The sequence below is a fragment of the Desmodus rotundus genome, chromosome 5 (genome assembly GCF_022682495.2).
Source record: "Desmodus rotundus isolate HL8 chromosome 5, HLdesRot8A.1, whole genome shotgun sequence".
Taxonomy (NCBI): Eukaryota; Metazoa; Chordata; class Mammalia; order Chiroptera; family Phyllostomidae; genus Desmodus; species Desmodus rotundus.
In genome coordinates, this window is record NC_071391.1 from 101722351 (window position 1) to 101742217 (window position 19867).

Genomic DNA, 19867 nt, shown 5'->3' on the forward strand with positions numbered 1-19867 from the left:
CATTTCCTGTACTGTCCTTAACTTCCCCATCTATTTTGTCTCTACCAATTATGCTTCTTATTCCCCTGTACCTTTTCCCTCATTCTCCCCCTTCCTCCTCCCTGCTGATAACCCTCTAAGTGATCTCCATGTCTGTGATTCTGTTCCTAGTATAGTTGTTCACTTAGTTTTTTGTTTTGGGGGCGTTTTTTTAGGTTCAGTTGTTGATAGTTGTGAGTTTGTTGTCATTTTACTGTGTTCATAGTTTTGATCTTTGTCTTACATAAGTCCTTTAACATTTCATATAATAAGAGCTTGGTGATGATGAACCCCTTTAACTTTACCTTTATCTGCCCTTCCATTCTAAATGATAGCTTTACTGGATAGAGTAATCTTGGATGTAGGTCCTTGCTTTTCATGACTTTGAATACTTCTTTCTAGTCCCGTCTTGCTTGTAAGGTATCTTTTGAGAAATCAGCTGATTGTCTTTGTAGATAACTCTCTGCTTTTCTTTTGCTGCTTTTCAGATTCTCTCTTTATCTTTAACGTTTGGCGTCTTAATTATGGTGTGTCTTGATGTGTCCCTCTTTGGGTCCAACTTGTTTGGGACTCTCTGAGCTTCCTGGACTGTATATCTATTTTCTTTGCCAAATTAGGGAAGTTTTCTTTCATTATTTTTTCAAATAAGTTTTCAATTTCTTGCTCTGCTCTTCTCCTTCTAGCACCCCTATTATTTGGAATTGGTACATTTAAAGTTGTCCCAGTGGTTCCTAAGCCTCTCCTCATTTTTTAAAATTCTTACTTCTTCTTTCTGTTCCAGTTGAATTTTTATTCTTCCTTTTGTTCTAAATTGATGATTTGAGTGCCAGCTTCCTTCCCTTCACTGTTGGTTCCCTATACATTTTCCTTTATTTCACTCTTCATAGCCTTCACTTTTCCCTCTATTTTGTGTCTGTACTCAACCATTTCTGTGAGCATCCTGATTACCAGTGTTTTAAATTCTACATCTGATAAGTTGTCTATCTCCTCGCCTCTTAGTTCTTTTTCTGGAGTTTTGATCTGTTCTTTCATTTGGGCCATATTTTTCTCCTCAATTTATCAGTGCAGCTGTTAAGTTGTAAGGGGCGGGGCCTTAGGTATTCACCTGGGTGGGGCATGCTGTGTTGTGGTGCTGTGTGGGGAGAAGGGAACAGTGACACTTGCCTGAATCTCACCCCAATTTCAGTCACTTTCTCCACTTTCTGCAAGTGACTGGTGCCCTTCCAGTTGCTGCCCTGGTGCCCATTCTCAGAGTGGGTGGGCTTGTATACATTCTAGTACCCCATGAACCCCCTCAAATGGACTCTCCTGAGAGACCAGCAGTTTCTTCCACCGCCACAACTTCCACAGGTTTTTACAGCTAGAGGTTAGGAGGAGGGGTCAGAGAGGGAACAATGCTGCTTGCTTGGCTCTTGCCCCACTTCCAGTCACTTCCTCCTCTTCCTGAAAGTGAATGGTGCCCTTCCAGTTGCTGCCCTGGTGCTGATTTCTGGGTGGGTGGACTTGTGTACATTCTAGGACCCTGTGGGCCCCTCCAACAGACTCTCCTGAGAGACTGGCAGTTTCTTACACTGCCACAACCCCTACAGATTTTTACAGCCAGAGGTTATGAGGCTTTATTTGCCTGGAGCTGGAACCCTGGGATGTGTGGTCTGTCATGGGCTGGGATTGTTCACTCCCCTCCCCATTTGTTCCTCCCAGTTTTATCTGCACACCAATGTGGGTCTGCAAGGTCCACCGGCCGCTGGCTCGCCACATGTTCTTTCCCCCCATGGCTGCCCACCTGTGCCCCTCCTCCTCGTCTGGAGGAATGTTTCTTCTTTAACTCCTTGTTTGTCAGACATCCATACAATTCAATTTCAATTCAACCAGCATTTCTGGGTTGGTTTTTGTTTTTAGATTGGTTGGTGATCTTTTTGGTTGTGCGAGGAGGTGAAGTGTATCTATATATGCCTCTATCTTGGCTTTAAGTTCAGTATTCAGAAGTACTTAATTTTAATGCTGATTTTATTATACTTTTATTTTGTGTTTATTGCTTTTTGAGTCTGGTTTAAGAAATCTTTACCCCAAGGTCATGAAAATATTCTCTTACATCATCTCCTAGTGCTTACCACTTTTCAAATAAATGTGGTAACAAATGTTTTGCTCTCTCTAGAACCAGTACGAAAAGCATAAAGAAGTAGAAGCAGCTCAGGGGGTAAAGATTCTTGGAAAAGACCTAGAGAAAACATTGGCTGGTTTACCCCTCCTGGTAGCTTATAAGGAAGATGAAATTCCGGTGCTTAAAGTAAGTTATTTGTTTTTCCTCTATAGCTACTCGAATTCTGTAGTGTGTTGGGCTGGCACATGGCTAGGAGTGATGAAGAAAATGGGAACCTTTGTCTTGTGAAGCCTTATCTGGTTGCTTCTTAGCAAACAGTTGATGCATTTAAAATTATTCCAGTTTTTATAATCATATGATTTGGCATAAGTATTAGTTATGTATAATAAAATTCTAAAATACATATTCTATTTAAATAGAAATCTAGAAATTATCTTTTACTTTAGATACCTGACTATGTAGACAGAACTAGGTACTGGGAGTCATTTTAAAGCCTCTGTGTCTGTCTGGAGGAGCAGATGGCTCACAAGTCCAGCATAGTTTCACAAAAGCAGATTTTGAGCCATAGAGAAAGTACACTCCTCTCAGCCCATGGCTCATCTAGTGTTCTGGGACAACCAGTTATTCTTCAGGAAGCACCGGGTCCCAGGACAGGGAATCAGCCACCTATGGCTGATTTCACTAGGGCCAGTGAAAACTGGGCAGGTGTCCCTCTGTGATCAGTCACAGACGTGGCATGGACACCTGCATCTTTCTGGGATCAACATGTTTGCTTTACTTATTCAGAGTCTCTCCATCTTCAGAGAAGCAATGACGGAGGAAAGGGCTGCAGAGATTAGGGTATTTCAAGCTTAAGACCATCAAGCAGAGCTGTTGGCCTGCTGTAACACATTGCATGTGTCTCACTTTTAACTTTTAAAAGATTCTTATTTATTATTTCATTCCATTCACCCACCTACCTTATTTTATTTGCCAAGTGGAGCAGAGAGGTTAAATGTATTTCAGTGTTAGTAAACTTCAGACAAAGGTGAAATAGGACAGGTCAATCGTGACCCCCAAACCCCCTCCTCTATAGCTCAGGTTCTGCTGTGCTTTGCTCTTTGTAAGCTTTGGTTTTATATTTCATATGAATACTTAATGAAAAAGAGAAACACAGTTTAACTCTGGGCTGCTGATGAGAGTTGTATTTATTTATAACCATGTCAAATATAATCTCTTTTTAAGGATGAATTAATTCATGAGTTAAAGCAGACACTGAATGCTATCAAATTAGAAGAAAAAGGAGTCTATGTCCAGGCATCTACTCTGGGCTCTTTGGAAGCTCTACTGGAATTCCTAAGAACGTCGGAAGTGCCCGTAAGTAACCAAACCCAACTCCACAGTCAGTGGTGGTTATGGTTTGTGGGGCCACTTCTGTCACCTCACAAACTCCCTGTTTACAGTATGCAGGAATTAACATCGGTCCAGTCCATAAAAAGGATGTCATGAAGGCTTCAGTGATGTTGGAACATGATCCTCAGTAAGTAATCTCTCTCCTGCTATGAAAGCTTTCATATAGCTACCTATTTTAACTCTTCTTCATGACACACTCTGTTTTTCATTGATCTTTGATGTGTTCTGACTTTCCAGGTATGCAGTAATTTTGGCCTTTGATGTGAGAATCGAACGGGATGCACAAGAAATGGCTGATAGTTTAGGAGTTAGAATTTTTAGTGCAGAAATTATTTATCATTTATTTGATGCCTTTACAAAGTACAGACAAGATTACAAGAAACAGAAACAAGAAGAGTTTAAGTAAGTTGGTGATTTTACTTACTTTGGGTCTTTGACAATGAAGTTGATAATTGGAAAATTGCAAAATACCAGACATGTGTGTAGACAGCAGAAGTATACAGTGTGCTGTCAGAGGCAGTTCCCTGAGGTGGCATGTTACAGACAAGTCTTGCCCACCTGAGACCATCCAGCAGTGTGGGGACAAATTCTTTCTGTAGCCTTTCTGGTTTTGTTTTTGTTTTCCATTTTCTATCTGGCAGACCTAGGTCTCATTCATGGGTGAGTAGTTGCTACTTTTAGGGAGTTTGGAGGTCACAAAATTAGAGTGTAGAAATGTAGGAAACAAAAATAAGGCAAGGCATTCATTCCATGGGAGTAAAGCTCATTCCTGCTGCAGACTTCATAGTGCCCAGTGGTAAGTGGTGCTTGTAGGCGCTAGAGGATTCAGCCATGATCCTGACCATGTCTCCTCTTGGAGCTCAGGACAGACAAACAGTGAACACATGAGAAGTGGGGTTAAGTGGTACGAAGCAAGGAAGGACCTGAATGAGGAGAGGAGAGCTGTAGTTAGTGGTGTGGTTTGGGGAGGCAACTCCTGAGACATGAAGGGAACGAAATGAGCCACCACCCAGACATGGGAGTGTCAAGGCAGGACAGCCCTGGGAGGCAGTCCTCATGCAGTGACCCTTGGGGAAGAGTGATAGGAGATGACTCAGTCAGTAGTACTCTGTAGCCTTGGGAAGGATTCTGGAGTCGGTGATGAGGGAATGTCAGGGGCTCCCATAGTTCAGGCCCAACAAACACAGTGATGGCTCCATGCAGAGAAACCATAGCGTTGGTGGCTCAACCTGTGGTATATTCTAAGAGTAACTGACTGCTAACTATTAGGGTTCAGATTGAGGCATGTTCACTTTAAGATTTTGAAACCTTAAATGAGAAGACTTAAATTTTATTTAGAAGACTGCTGGAAGTTATGAAAGCACTTTAAGCATATGATTGATAAGCAGGGAAATAGTGGACTTTTGGATCAACTCATTTGGGAACATGGTTGAGAAAAGGATGTGATTTGATGCCTGTGTGGTCCCCAGAATAGACAACTATGTGCCATGCACCACACCTGAAAGTAGGTCCCAGCGAGGTTCTAAGTTCCTAAGCTCCAGGGCTGAAGCCCTTCAGTCTAGGCACCAAATGCTCCTGCGATGCAGCCTCTGTGACACTTGGAACGCACCCAAATGGACAGGGAGGGAAGAGGATGAGAGAAAGAAGCTACAGAAGGTAGCCATGGCCTGTAGCACCCACCACTGCGGGCAAGTGCAGTGGGACTGCCGAGATAAGCTATGAAAGTAAAAACCTGATGGAAGAAGCCTCATGTTCACCTGTGTGTGTTTTTTAGTTTAAGTGATTTTGTAAGCTTATAAATTCTTGTTTTTTTTCCTTTTAGGCACATAGCAGTATTTCCCTGCAAGATGAAAATCCTCCCCCAGTATATTTTCAATTCCCGAGACCCAATAGTAATTGGCGTGACTGTGGAAGCAGGTCAGGTGAAACAAGGGACCCCCATGTGCGTCCCTAGCAAAAATGTAAGTGCCAGTTGTACTTTAAAAATAATGTGCTCTCTCTCAAAGCAAAAAAAAATTAAACCAAGCAGAGCTTGTCTGTTGCCTTAGGTAATTTATACCTCAGTCTTGCTAAATGTCAGCATTTCTTAATTAGTCATGATTATTAGCACGATACCAGTCCTTCAGTTAATGAAAATCACAATTTACAGTCCCCATTCACATGACACAAACTACCCCAAAAACATCTTTAATAATTCCACCTGCTGACCTGGTCCAGAATCCCTTCCAGTCATACTGCCTTTGGCTGTGATGTGTTTTGGTCTCAACCACAAACAGCCCCATCCTTTTTTGAAGAGTCCAGCCCATTGTTTCAGATATTTCTCAGCTTGGATTTATTTCCTCATGGCTAAATAGAAGGGCTCCTGTGTGCCTCATGCATTTCTCACAGGCCATCTCGTTGTCAGTGATGCTTTGATTTGTGGGGAAGGTGTGCTGTCAGCTCCGCATCTCCATTAGAGACTAGTCTTTCCCTCTGTTACTAAGTGATCTAGCGGATAAGATCTCCTGTTTATCAACCTTTATCCCACAAGCTTACCACCGTCCCCTAGGCCTTTCCATTACGTATCTGTATACTCAGTTCGATTTTTTAAAAATGTGATGTACTTAGCAATGCTTTTTGATAGCCAAAGTACCCAGTTTGGTCAGTGGAAGCCACATGCAGTTTGAGCGTGTTCTTCATCTATCACTTTTCCTGCTCCGGATGTGATTCCTTCAGTGGGCAGTGGCACTTAAGAGTCATTGTTTCTATACCATTTCAGTGGACTGAGCCCTATAGGGCATTTAACTTGCAGTAATTATCTACTGTGTGACTTTGGTCAAACTCTTTCCACTCTTAATCTCCTGTATCTCTTCCCAAGGCAGACAGCAAAGGGTGCTCCTCCAACCCCAAGCTGTAACAGCAAATAGGCTGTTCATAAGCCTCACACTCAGAATTAAATGCAAAGTTCTCACCAGGACCTACAAGGCCTTGGCTGCCTCTATTTCTTTTGTCTCCTGCTCCTCACCCCCTTGCTCACCACACCAACCACTCCAAGCTCATTCTTGATTCAAAATGTTTGCCTGCTGTTCCTTTTTTATGGCACCTGTCACGTGAAGTGTATCACAGAAACAGAAAACTACATTGGATTGACGACACTTAATTTCCCAAAGTACCTCCTTGACAGCCATCTCATGAAAGACAGAGAGGACGGTGTGGTGGTGTCATCCCTAGGTACAGTGAGGACACTCCACTGTGGAGACAAAGTGGTCATGGAGGGTCACAGAGCTTCTGCTCACAAACCATTTTTTTCTCAGCTCTAGGGAGCCTGTGGCTGGCAGGATTTCTCCTCTGCTTACATTGTGGTTGGTTCTTATTTATAGTTTGTTGACATTGGAATAGTAACAAGTATTGAAATAAACCATAAACAAGTGGATGTTGCAAAAAAGGGACAAGAAGTCTGTGTCAAAATAGAACCTATCCCTGGTGAATCTCCCAAAATGTATGGAAGACATTTTGAAGCTACAGACATTCTCGTCAGTAAGGTAAGTCTGTCCACCAAAGTGGTACCTTTGAATAAAAGGGGTGAGTCAGCTGTGCTTATTACCTTTACTCAATAATTCTGATAGGACTGGGTTCTTCATCAGGCTTGATCTACAGAGTGGCAAGTGCTCCTCACAGCTAGCACTGCCTTACAATTCTCTGTAATGATCAACATTTGGTGACAGACTGTGGGGCCACCTGCTTTTCTGGCAGTTGGTTATACTCTGTTCCGTCTGCCCTGTGTTTGTACCTCGCCCCTGCAGATCAGCAGGCAGTCCATCGATGCTCTCAAAGACTGGTTCAGAGACGAGATGCAGAAGAGCGACTGGCAGCTTATTGTGGAGTTGAAGAAAGTCTTTGAAATCATCTAGTTTTTCCACATGGGGCAAGAATTGGAGTAATGCAAGAAAAGATTAAAAAATGGAATGGACGTATATGGACACTGATGCACTTAAGAATGGAAGGAAAAAAATAGATGTATAAAATGTTTTCCATGAGAAACCAAGAAACTTACACTGGTTTGACAGTGGTCGAATACACGTCCCCACAGTTCCAATGTGCCTGTCCACTTGCCCACTCCTTCCCAACCTCTCTCTACTGGCTGCTGTTTTGAAGTCTACCCTTTCCCGAATTCGGATTTTTATTACAGATCTAAAGCTCTTCCGATTTTATACTGATTAAATCAGTACTGCAGTATTTGATTAACCAAGCTTCTACAGATTTTGTGATTGAGACTTTTTTGATGTAAGAAACACTTTATTTATGCATCTCCTTCCCACATTTTTTTTGCAGCAGCATTCTGCCATGTGTCCTTAGGAATTTTTTTTAAATAGAAAATTAGGCATTCTGGTATTTATCTGCTTTGTGTGAAACCCATGGTGTAAAAGTGTAGCTGGCTGCTATTTACTGCTTGTCTAGTCATGAGAGTCCACTGTAATCAGCACAGTTCTGATACCAATAAAGAAAACACGTTCACCAGAAAGCTGTTAGGCCTCCATGTTAGTGTAGCTTCTCTCCCATGAGTCACCAGCTCTTTCTTTTAAGGACAGGGACTATTAACTGTCCTACCTTGTATACCAGCACATGTTAACATTAGGAATTTTTATACATCAATCTTGGCCTATTTTGTCCTAGAAAATATATCATGCATACATTTTCTGATGAGACAATCAATAGGGCATTGATAACTATTTGGGCTTAGTGCTTCTAAGTTGTTGCAGACATGTCATAATGAATTACTAATTCATATTAGTAATCTGATTGTAGCTAGTTTTATGGTTTTCCTGAAAAATGTGGAAAGTGGGTCCACATGAGGATATTATACTCCTCTTCCCAATGTAAGAAGTCCTTTAGTGTGAGATTCTTATAAAAGATCTAAAAGATCTTACTACCTATTTATAACAGTGTTGAATGAAATCAGTGTGGGGTGTTTGAAGAAAATGTTTCCAAGTACTCACTGGTGTAGAATTTATAGACTATATTTTTAAAGTGTACGGCATAACACACAACAAAAATACTTTATGGAAGTCTGTACCATTCATTGAAGTTTCTCAAGGGCAATAGAGGCAAACAGAAAACACCTCTAAACCGCCTGTGGGGACATAATTTTCCCAGGAAAAATTTGATCTTCAATTGTGTGTATTCTAATTCAAAATATGTAAATTCCGCCACTTGGAAGAAGTAAAGATTTTTCTTAACATGCTCCTGTGTTCATATTTGGGGATATGAAAAACTGTTAAACTATTAGCCTTGCATGTTAGAAACAACCACTCTGGGACCTCTTAAAGTACAAAGCTTAGCACCAAGTCTGTTAAGTCAGGCTTGGAGGTTTTTCAGCCTGTAGTATAATGAACGGTTCAAGATTCATTACCTAAAGGATTCACAAAAAGGAGCCTATACAAAATATACATACAGTTCTTTATTAAACAAGTGTAAACACTTCACTGTAAAAATCCATAAAACTTTATAAACAAACATTTTGTAAATAGAATCTATACTACATTAAAAGAACACAATTATTTACATGCAATACTGACGATTTTGGCACTTATTGAAAAGAAATGTACAAAACGCTCAAAAAGAAATTTAAAATTATAAAAACTCAGAGCATTACTATCATGCACTTTGCAAATACCTCACAAGCACTTAATGGCACAGCCAGCGGAGAACACTAGGCTCCTGCTCATTTATGTCACTTTTAATGTGCTCCCATAAGTCTGTTGTAAAACTACCTGAACATTGTCAAGAATAAAGTCAAATGCCATATTCCAAACTGATTCCACAGACTGCTGCATCAACCTAAAGGTGGAGAAACATCAGGAAAGACCAGTTAATTCCTTTTTCGAGAATCAGTACAGTATGTTTAGAATTTAACAGTTGAGGGGAACAAGCTGATTTTGACCCTCTTCATTTTACCCAGTCAATATGGCATTCCTTTCTCTGGGATTCAAAATAATGGGCACCCCTTCATTAACCCTAAAGAGTACAGGTAAGGCAACTGTCAAACTACAAAACTTGCAGAGAACCTCGCCTCCCTCAGCTAGCCCTTGTGACATGGCATTTTTCCCTTTTGCTAAAAGTACTAATTACCTTTTCATGTATTTTATAACAAGATCCAGCTTTTCCAAATCTTTCTCCTCTATTAGGTCAGTGCAGTATTTCACAACTTGCAAAATGTCTTCTTCCATTGGATCTAAAGAGAGGGAAAAACCTCAAATGAGAACCAGCCCATCTGTTTGTTCTACAACACAAACGAGCTATGAAGGATCTTTCCACAGCCAGCCTCAAAGGTTAAGTGTTGGCTGGTTTTAAGCTTACTAGATTGAGGAAAATGAGCCAGTCAAGCCTGCTCATGCTTTGAAATCACAGGACCGTTCACTACCTATCTGGTTTTTGGCTGGATATCTGCCCCACCCAGGCCAACAACCTGAAATGGTCGTTATCCACTCTTTGAGCAGTGTCTTCACATCACTGAACTCGACAGCTCCCGCTAGGTTGGGTGCCGGGGGTCTGACCCAGCCAGGAAGGCCTGGCACACCTGAAGTAGAAGCAGAGAGTTCTCCCTGTTAAGAAAACAAATGATAACAAGTGCTATATTTACATAACATCAGCTACATTAAGATTCAATAAAAGGTCCAAGTTTAAAAAGCATAAAAAAATATTACCAGAGGTTTTTCAGGAGCAGGATCTTCGTGTTTCAGAAACCCATCGATTAACTTCTGGGGACTCCCACAGGCCCCGGGCACGGTTTTAGCAGGACTATTAAGTAGTTTGTTTTTCAGAGGGCTCTGAACCTTTTTTTGGGGACTGATGGGAATTTTTTTCTTGTTTCGTTTCTTTTCTTTCACTGCTGCTGGTTTTAACTGAAGTAACGGATTCTTTGGCACTAAAAGATGATGAACACAAGATCCTCAACCAATGTGTTTGGACAGTAGGATGGGTTCTCACTCCTACTCACAAATCCAACCCCTGCACCCACGCACACACCCCAGCAAGGCCTCTTGTCAGACAATGGCTGAGAGTGCAGGCCCTGCAATTCATCATCTCTGCCACTTCCTCATGTTTCCTTTAGAACACCGCTGACCTATCCACAATGGGGTGCTCACATGATTAAAAGAAACCTCAGCAGGTGAAGTACAAATAAATAGCTCATCAGGTCCTACTCTGTTTTTATAGTAAATATGGTATTTATGATCCATGATCAGAAACCTTCCAGTTTTGTGTTTTAAAACTACATCCCTTAAGTATCAATTTCAAAGAACAACAATGGACCTGACAAGTGTTCAAAGATTTCTGGAAGCATCATACTGAAGCTTTTTTAAAAGGGCTTTTTTAAAAAAAGTGAAGAACGGTGTTTTTCAGTCAAGCAGTTACAGATAAAGCTCTAATAGGATTTTAACACTTACGTGTTGTATACTTGTTCTACTCCCCCAATATGAAGAGCTCTTAACATGACTAAGAGCTTAGATTTTGGCCATTAAGTACAATAATCATACACAACAACTCCATTTGTCTCAGGTTCCTTTTTGTTAACCGTTACTTTCCAGGCTTACCGGCTGGCTGCTGGTGTGCAGCGTTCTCTCCCTGCCTCTGTCTTTGATCATACGCTGCTCTCAGCTCCTTTTGAAGCTCAGCAGGAAGGGCGGCAAACACCTCAGGGTCCACCTAGTGGAAAAGAGAAGTTTCAAAGTCAAACCTAAAGGTTTATACTTTTCACAAAGTAGATTTTGTTTCGAAATCACACTTTTCTTATGTGTGTGTGTTTTTAATAGGTCCTCAATATCAAGGCTCATTAAATCCTCAGGGAGCTTTTGGATGAGAATAAGGAATTAAATTCTGAGTATGAACTGCAATTAAAAAAAAAAAAACACTAAGGCAAAACACACAAACAGAAGTGAGCAGAACACAACAGGCTCGTATGTAATGTTTTTTTAAACATTAGATTGTGTTACTGTCCCTAGGGTGATTATGCACCCCCAGCCTGTCACTGGAGTATAGCCAAGTGGTCCCTGGTCACTGAAAGGGGAAACAGGAGGATGTCTATCATCTGAGGAGAAGCTGTGAGCATCCAGATACCACAGCCTCCCTCTTCTCTGCCCTCAGTTGCTTCAGGGGAGGCTGCTTTGTCAACCTGTCCCACAGATGAGGACGACGAACGAGCGAGTGCAAAGGAATACGGGAAATAAGACATGCCCTGAGCTGGAGTAGGAGAGGTGACTAGGGTGAGACTATTTAAACTACGATACAAGGCCCCTAAATTGAACTTACCTGTGAAAATGCTGGAAGGGCTATTACATTAATTCCCATGTCACTGTTAGATTCTTGAGGTTCTGGTATTTGTAACAAAACTGTCCCAACTGGCTGTGGCAAAATTCCTGTATTACAGCCATTTATCGGTTCTTTCTTTTTGTCACCGTGCAGCTCTCCTTGCTGAACAGCACAAACTTGCTCTACTTGTTCCCGGAGATCAGGTGGAAGTGCTTCTAAAACAGACTGATCGAGCTATAAAACACCATACATAGGGTGTGCAGTTAGGCCATGCTCAAGAGATGATTTGTTTGGAGAATTAATGTTTTGGTTTCATTTCAATGTTAACATACTGGATAATGAACACAAGGTGCAGATAGAACCAGGCCAGGAAAGCACCCACCTGTCCCACCCCGCGAGCCTTTGCCATTGAAGCCTAAGTAGTAATGTGTGGATTCCGGAGATGGCAAGTGCACATAATGGCCAGTCCCACTGCACTGGGTAAGTCTGCATTCATTCACTGAATCTCCCGCAAGAGGCGCAGACACAGCCTCTGTCACACTCAAATCTCAGACCCTACCCAAGGGCAGGGGCCGACGCCTATCACATGTATGTCAGATTTCTAAGCCAGAAGTTTGCCTTTCAGATAGGAAACCATGTGCCCCCAAACAATTCTAGGCTGAGAGCAGCCAGCTAGAAGATTTCTAGAAGCTAACTTCTCTAGCTACATACCTGAATTCCCTGCTCCTTTGGTCAGGTCCTCCCAGTGCCTATCGGCACACAACCCTTAGGAAGCATGGAAGCCCATGAGCTGGGCAGGCCAATCTCACGGTGACAGGAGCATCTACTTCTGGATAACTCGGCAGCAAGTGGGACCCAGTGCACACATATCACAACTGCCCCGTTTCCCCAGTCTACAGCCAGCACGCACATACCCTTCAGCCTTCTGCTACTTCGTGCAGCAGAGAAACAGACTCCCAATCTGGCTGAAAGTGTTCTTTTATACTTCCAAGGAGTGAAAATTCCAGCACCATGCCACACTGCCAGCCCCCCCCCCCCCAGCAGGAGGAGTAGTTCATGTTAGGAAAGTCACTCACTCCACAGTGAACTGTCTGCAAGTGCTGCACAAAAAACCTTTGTCACAGGCCTCTAATCAGCAAAGCTGTGTGCCACATAAAGTGCAGTGACCACCACTGTCATAAAGAGGTACAGAGGCTGTGACAATTGGCGGTTCATGGAACTGGCTTTCATCCACATTTTACAATTTAAAAGGGCTACAAATCTCCGCAGAAGCACAAATCTTTCACTGAAACTGGTCATTTCTTATTTGGAATTCAGTAGTACCAGTCACCCTAAAAAGTCGCCCTTTCTCCCCTGCTGATAAATGCACCACTCCGACTGTAAAACTAGTTTGCATATATATCATATGTAGAATTATAGAAATATACCTGGGAAGGTGATGGGACCTCTATACTCAGGTTAAGTCTTGATTTTAAACTGATGGGAGAATGTAGACCATTCCATTTCCCTGAAGATTCGGCTTTGCTAGTAACAGGGCTGATACTTGATGTCAGATGTGTGGAAAAAGATGGCAAGAAAGTGCAAGTTCTAGAGGCAGATGATATTTCCAGATCCATTGCAGCCAAAAATACTGAAAGTGTAGAAAATACATAAAATAGCCTCCTCAGATCATCTGGGCAACGGGGGGGGGGGGGGTGGGGGGGGGGGACGGGACTTGAAGCCACAAACTTTATTACTGTTCATCATAATTCAGAATGTCAGTTTGTCTCTTAAAAGGTCACACACAGAACCATGCCAGACAACTTTTTAAACTAGGGCCTTCCCAAGGCTATAAGCAGCACCCAAATGAAACCACACTGACACCACTGACCTTCCTTGTGCTCCTCTTCTGTGGGTTTCTTTGCTTTCTGAACTTGGAAGAGATCAAGGACAGAGTGTGACCCACCAGGAAAGTGGCCTGGCTGGACTGATGAGCGACTGGGACATGCAGGAGGGTTTGGATTAGCTGGAACCAACTGGTTCACTTGAATCCCAACCTAGAATCAGACAAAAGAATATGTTTCTAGGAAACTAAAGCAAAATATGAGAATATTCCTTCTCATACTTCTCAGCTAACCCTCTTTTTACATCTTCTAGGTCCTGTTACTAGAATATGATGTTAAATGAAAGTGTTCAAACAGCCTTCTAGGTGATGACAAAGTAACTAATATACTACCTAGTGAGTAGACAGTCCCCTCAGTCTTCAGTATCCAATTCTACCCAATAAAGTGCCATCTCTTCAAAACCAGAAAATCCAAAAAAAGTGAGATATTGACTCCCACTGAGGTTCTTTCTACACAGCCAGCTAAGTTTTTAAGATTTTAAACAGGCTAAATAAGGAATAGTTTACCTTCAACCATACTTCATATAAAATAACATTAAAAAAAATGGGTCTGGGGGACAATGGGCCATAGATACCCTTCAGGCATCTGTACAGCCAGCACCACCCCAACACCGACAAAGAACCTCAGCACTGTAGGGAGAGGCACTCACAGCTGCTTCAGAACTCTTTAATCTTTCCACAAAACCCACACCAAGTCAGTAATGACCCTACACTCACATGCACACATACAACTGAACCAACCAATCTTAAATCTTGAAGAAAACGGAAGGTTTCACATTTTTGAGGACACCTCACCCATCTGTTCCTAAGGCATCTTCGTGAGCCCATCGTAAACTCTTCCTTCTAGGGCACCCTCATTAGACATCAGAATAATTTCTGATTAAAAAGTATGTGATAGGTACAAGGATTTGGAGGTTCCATTCCTCCCAGTCCTATCTATTTCCAGGGGAATCAGAACAGGAAGCAAGATAACATGTTTAAAATGAATCCTTGGTTTATTAAAAGAAAGGTACTATAAAAACTCAAGATATAAAATTATTATTCTAGGCAGAAAGCAAAGGTATTTCAGAAGAAATTTGACTCTTCTCTGAAAAATATGGAGATCGAGTCAAATGAGAAAGATAAGTTTTTCAGTTTCTATTCTGCCTGAATTATATCAGAAAAATTAAAACCTGCAAATAAACCCGTACACTCCACCATGACCATATTCAGATCAAAGGTCAAATGAAAAACAATTAAAGAATTTTAAAATGTTATATACTTACCCCTCTCATATCCGATATATTTAGTTTCATTGTATGAAACATGTTTAGCGTCGTCTTTCCAATAATTTTTGCGCTATCTGTTGCCTGGTCAAGAGTTACAGTCCTGTAAGTGATAGAATTAACTTTTTTAAAGGAATAATAGCTGCATTCCACATGTATTTACTACTATCTCAGTAGCAGGGAACTGTTCAAAGAGTTACAGAAAAGTTGTAAAGAAAATTATGAAAAATATAAATAAGTACTAAATATAATCCTTACAAATGAATGAGGTAGTCCTCCCTCAAAGAAGCCAAATTAAACAATTACACTGGCAGCAAGGGGAAAAGAAAAATCACACAGAACATTGGGACTTTAAGATAAAAACTAATAAAGACCTGGCCAACTAAAAATAAGTTAGAACTTAAAAAAAAAAGTACTTTAGTTAACGCATGTATAAATATAAGCATACTATGTTGCAACCAAAGCATGAATGGTAAGTACACTGTTTTAGATTCCAAGAGAGGTTTCAGGTTCCAAGAAAGATTACGTATATATTGAGGTATTGTTACTGTTCATAAAAGACAAATCCCTTGTACTTTGGTTCTTGACTCGTTTTGTTATACTTGAGGTGAAGCTGCTCAAGCAATTCTACCTTCCCTCAGATGCTCTATAAATCAATGAAGAAATGTGTGGGCAGCTGTGACAAAGGGGATATGGTGGATATAAAATTCTTAGATGTTCAGGACTCCTGAAGGAGGACCACCGAAACTACATGTACTGTGTTTATTTCAATGCCATGAGGACATTATGTATTCACCTGTAAAAAGGGCCTGTTTAAGAAATCATTTGAAAAATATCTCTACTGATTTGTTACCTAATAATCACTGTCAATTTATTTCATGTAGATAAATACACATAAAAACATTTTTCACATAAAAACAGTATTTCACGTAGATAGAGATAGAAGCACAAATAAGTTAAGAGTATGATTTTTAGTGGACCTTAGTGGATTAAACGTGTTTATCTTAATTTCTTTCCAAACCACCACTAAATTGACTTGAAATTATTTTTGGAAGGTATAAACTCAGACTTCCGGACAAGATGGAAGCATAGGTAAACATGGCTTGCCTCCTTGCACAGCCACAGCAAAAATTACAGCTACAAAACAACTATCACCCAGAATCGTCAGAAAATCAAGCTGTATGGAAGTCCAACAACCAAGGAATTAAAGAAGTCACATTCAGCCAGACATGTAGGATGGGCAAAGACCTGGAGACACGAATAAGCAGTCCCATACCCACGAGTAGTGGATAAAAATTGGGAGGGATACCTCGGGAGCAAGGGATCCCAGGCCCACACCAGACCACCCAGCCCATGGTTTCAGTACCAGGAAGACAAGTCCCTGTAACTTCTGGCTATAAACACACCCGTGAGGGATTGGGGCAGTGGAAGAAACTGTGGGATTCTCAGGAGTCTCCAATTAAAGGGCCTGCAACAGACTGAGGACTTACGCAGACTCATTCCCTCTGGGCTTCAGCAGCAGGCTGAAAGGGCACCAGTGGCATAAGGGGAGGAAAATGAACTGTCTAGCATCAGGGCGAGTGCTGGGGTACAACTTCCTCCCAGTCAAAACTCCAGAGGCCAGGCAGTGGCATTGTCCCCTTTCTGAGCCCTACCCCACACAGAGCCACAGAGTAGTGACACCATATCACATTCCACATCAATCTGGTTCACAAGGGTTGCCCTGCCCTGGTGATTACCTAAGGCTCCACCCCATCCAACTTACCTGTGAGCTTTTCTACAATAGGCCACACTACTAAGACAGGGAGTCAAAGCAGCTCTACCTAATGCATAAAAACAAACACACAGAGCTTGCCAAAATGAAGAGACAAAGAAGTATGGCCCAAATGAAAGAATAAAACAAAACTCCAGAAAAAGAACTAAACAAAGCGGAGATAAGCAAGCTATCAGATGCAGAGTTCAAAACACTGGTTATTAGGATGCTGAAGGAACTCAATGGGTACTTTTAACAGCATAAAAAAGACCCAGGTAGAAATGAAGGTTACACTACATGAGATAAAGAAAAATTTACAGGGAATCAGCAGTGGAGGGGATGAAGCCGAGAATCAAATGAATAATTTGGAATATAAGGAAGAAAAAATATTCAATCAGAACAGTAAGAAGGAAAAAGAATCCAAAAAAACAAGAATAGTCTAAGGAGCCTCTGGGACAACTTCAAATACATCAACATTCATAGGGATGCTGAAAGAAGAGAAAGAAAGAAATGGAAAACTTATTTGAAAAAATAATGAAAGAAAACTTCCCTAATATGGTGAAGGAAATAGACATACAAGTCCAGAAACCAGAGAGAGCCCCAAACATGTTGGGCCCAAAGAGACCCACACAAGACACATCATAATTAAAATGCCAAAGGTTAAACAGAGAATCTTAAAAGCAGCAAAAAAAAAAAAAAAAGAAGAGTTACGTATAAAGGAGTTCCCATAGGACTGTCAGCTGATTTCTCAAAAGAAACTTTGCAGGCTAGAAGGGACTGGCAAGAAGTATCCGAAGTGATGAAAAGCAGGGACCTACAACCTAGATGACTCTATCCAGCAAAGCTATCATTTAGAATGGAAGGGCAGATAAAGTGCTTCCCAGACAAGGAAAAGCTAAAGGAGTTCATCATCATCCAAGCCATTATTCCATGAAATGTTAAAGGGACTTATTTAAGAAAAAGAAGATTAAAACTATGAACATTAAAATGGCAATAAATTCACAACTATTAATAACTGAATCTAAAAAACAAACTAAACAAACAAGCAGAACAGAAACAAAATCATAGATAGGGAGATCATTTGGAGGGTTACCAGTTGGGAAGGGGAAGGGGGAGAATAAGGGAAAAGGTGCAGGGATTAAGAAGAACAAATTGGTAGGTACAAAATAGATGGGGGCATGTTAAGAACAGTATAGGAAATGGAGTAGTCATAGAACTTACATGTATGATTCATGGACGTGAACTAAGTGGGGGGAATAGCCAGAGGGAATGTGGGGTTCTGGGTGGAGGGGACAAAGGGGGAAAAATTGGGACAACTGTAATAGCATAATCAATAAAATATATTAAAAAACCAAAAGGTATAATCTCTTAAAAGACAGAAATGGAAGAGGAGGAGATACGAAAAGAAAAACATTAACCGTAATTTAGAATACCAAAAGCAAATTGGTAAATGGTAAGCTGTCAAATGCCTGCTAAGATCCTAAGGAAAGGCACCAAGCCAAGTAAGCCTCTTTATGCGACAAAACCTCCAAAAAGCTCAGTAATTAGAGGTATCAGGTATGTATGAAAGGATGGGGAATGGTGCTGAGGATGTACATAAGATTCCTCCTCTTCTGTGGAAGACTTAGCACTCATGGAGGAGGTGGGGATATCATGCATGACTAAGGGAGAAATGAGGCACCTCCCTCAAAAAACTCACACACCCCTCCCCCTCCAGACCCTCTTTCCTACTGAGTAACCAGAATGCCAGCTGCAATCCTTCCATCTTCTCACACAACCCCTAGGGCGAGAGATGGAAGGATTCCAGTCTAGGGAAACTGTTAAGCCTAAGAGAAAAGACCACAGGTACGACCAATTGGTTGTTGTAATCCAACAGCAAGCCCTTCCAACCACTCATCTATGGTGAAACCCACTGTTCTACATGTCCCATGAAGAATCAGAGGATCCAAACAGTTCACATATGAAGAGACCGCCAAGAACTATCAGATGGATACTTGAAGAAAACCTCTAATACAACAGCAACCAAAACAGGAAAAAAGAAACTTGGAAAAATAGACTCACTCTGGAAATAGAAGACTATAAGAGTTACAAGAGATAAGAAATAATACTGCAATTTGAAATAAGAGATACTATAAAATATTTAAATATGCAAAGAATAAAACCAAACACTCGGATTTAAAATGTTACTAGAGACAAAAATTTAATACTGACGAAGTACCTGGCACAAGGACAAAGAGCAGACAATAAAATTCCAGAACCCTGAGACACAGGCTCTGCAAGTTCCAGAGGAAAAGGACAGGCCCTATAAAAACAGGCAACCAGAAGAGCACTGAACTTCTCAATAGCAATCCCGAACAAATGATGAAAACGGAGCCTTTAAATGGTCTGAGGAAAATGATTTCTAACTTATAACTTATCATTACAACCTTTAAGTCAGCAAAACCACCGAGCACCAGGATAGTCGCACAGGCTCAAAGATACGTACAGACATGCATTCTCAGTAAGATACCAGGAGGAGGAAAACAGGGATCCAACACAGACAGAGAAGGCTTTGCAGGAGGTCTTAAAATAAACTGATCCAGACTAGAGTAGCAGCCTGGGGGACCCTAAGAGAGAGGTCTCCAAGTAAAAAGATCAAATCAATAGATTGCCAATGTATTGAAACGTACTGGGAAGAACCTCTTCCAAATCCACGCAAAAGCAAACAAGCAAAACAAGATACAGGAGAGGAAATATAATCATAGTGGACGACATGGATCAGACTGTACAGTATTTTTATGTTTATAACAATGTTACCCTAGATAGTGACTGAACCAAAAACCAGTGACTTTATTAGGGGCGAAGATATATACATACAGGGAAACAGTTATTGACAATAGAAAAGAGAATAAATCCTCATCTACAACAGAAAGTCAGTAAACATTTTGCAAAACTGAACTGAAATAAGCTAGAAATAGCAGTTTAAGTACATATCTAAAAATATGGAGGTAGAGACCAGAAAAAACCACTAAAAAGTTGAAAAAAATGATACTCAGAGCAGGGGACAAGTGCAGAGGACTTAAAGTATATGACACCTTGTCAATTACATGCATTACTTTGATTAAATATATGTATATATTTCAAATTAAAAACACCTATACAACAAAAGAACTCCAAGGGGGGGAAATTCT

General features: G+C 41.0%; 2 protein-coding genes across 8 annotated transcripts in view; one reads left to right on the forward strand and one right to left on the reverse strand.

The window, feature by feature from the left end:
• EIF5B (eukaryotic translation initiation factor 5B) overlaps nucleotides 1-8732 on the forward strand; it is a 70657-nt gene extending 61925 nt beyond the window's left edge. For both annotated transcript variants that reach the window (XM_024571850.4, XM_053925217.2), the window contains exons 18-24: nucleotides 2174-2305; nucleotides 3344-3475; nucleotides 3562-3638; nucleotides 3749-3913; nucleotides 5334-5472; nucleotides 6871-7032; nucleotides 7294-8732. In XM_024571850.4, coding sequence (XP_024427618.1) covers nucleotides 2174-2305; nucleotides 3344-3475; nucleotides 3562-3638; nucleotides 3749-3913; nucleotides 5334-5472; nucleotides 6871-7032; nucleotides 7294-7401 — 915 coding nt within the window. In that variant the 3' untranslated portion in view covers nucleotides 7402-8732. The remainder of the gene's footprint in view (nucleotides 1-2173; nucleotides 2306-3343; nucleotides 3476-3561; nucleotides 3639-3748; nucleotides 3914-5333; nucleotides 5473-6870; nucleotides 7033-7293) is intronic.
• A 196-nt stretch (nucleotides 8733-8928) lies between these two features.
• Nucleotides 8929-19867, reverse strand: part of REV1 (REV1 DNA directed polymerase) — a 95617-nt gene continuing 84678 nt past the window's right edge. For all 6 annotated transcript variants that reach the window (XM_053925216.2, XM_053925213.2, XM_053925212.2 and 3 more), the window contains 9 exons: nucleotides 14945-15047; nucleotides 13668-13833; nucleotides 13225-13427; nucleotides 11798-12031; nucleotides 11083-11194; nucleotides 10195-10415; nucleotides 9957-10092; nucleotides 9620-9722; nucleotides 8929-9328 (listed from right to left, as the gene is read on the reverse strand). In XM_053925216.2, coding sequence (XP_053781191.1) covers nucleotides 9217-9328; nucleotides 9620-9722; nucleotides 9957-10092; nucleotides 10195-10415; nucleotides 11083-11194; nucleotides 11798-12031; nucleotides 13225-13427; nucleotides 13668-13833; nucleotides 14945-15047 — 1390 coding nt within the window. In that variant the 3' untranslated portion in view covers nucleotides 8929-9216. The remainder of the gene's footprint in view (nucleotides 9329-9619; nucleotides 9723-9956; nucleotides 10093-10194; nucleotides 10416-11082; nucleotides 11195-11797; nucleotides 12032-13224; nucleotides 13428-13667; nucleotides 13834-14944; nucleotides 15048-19867) is intronic.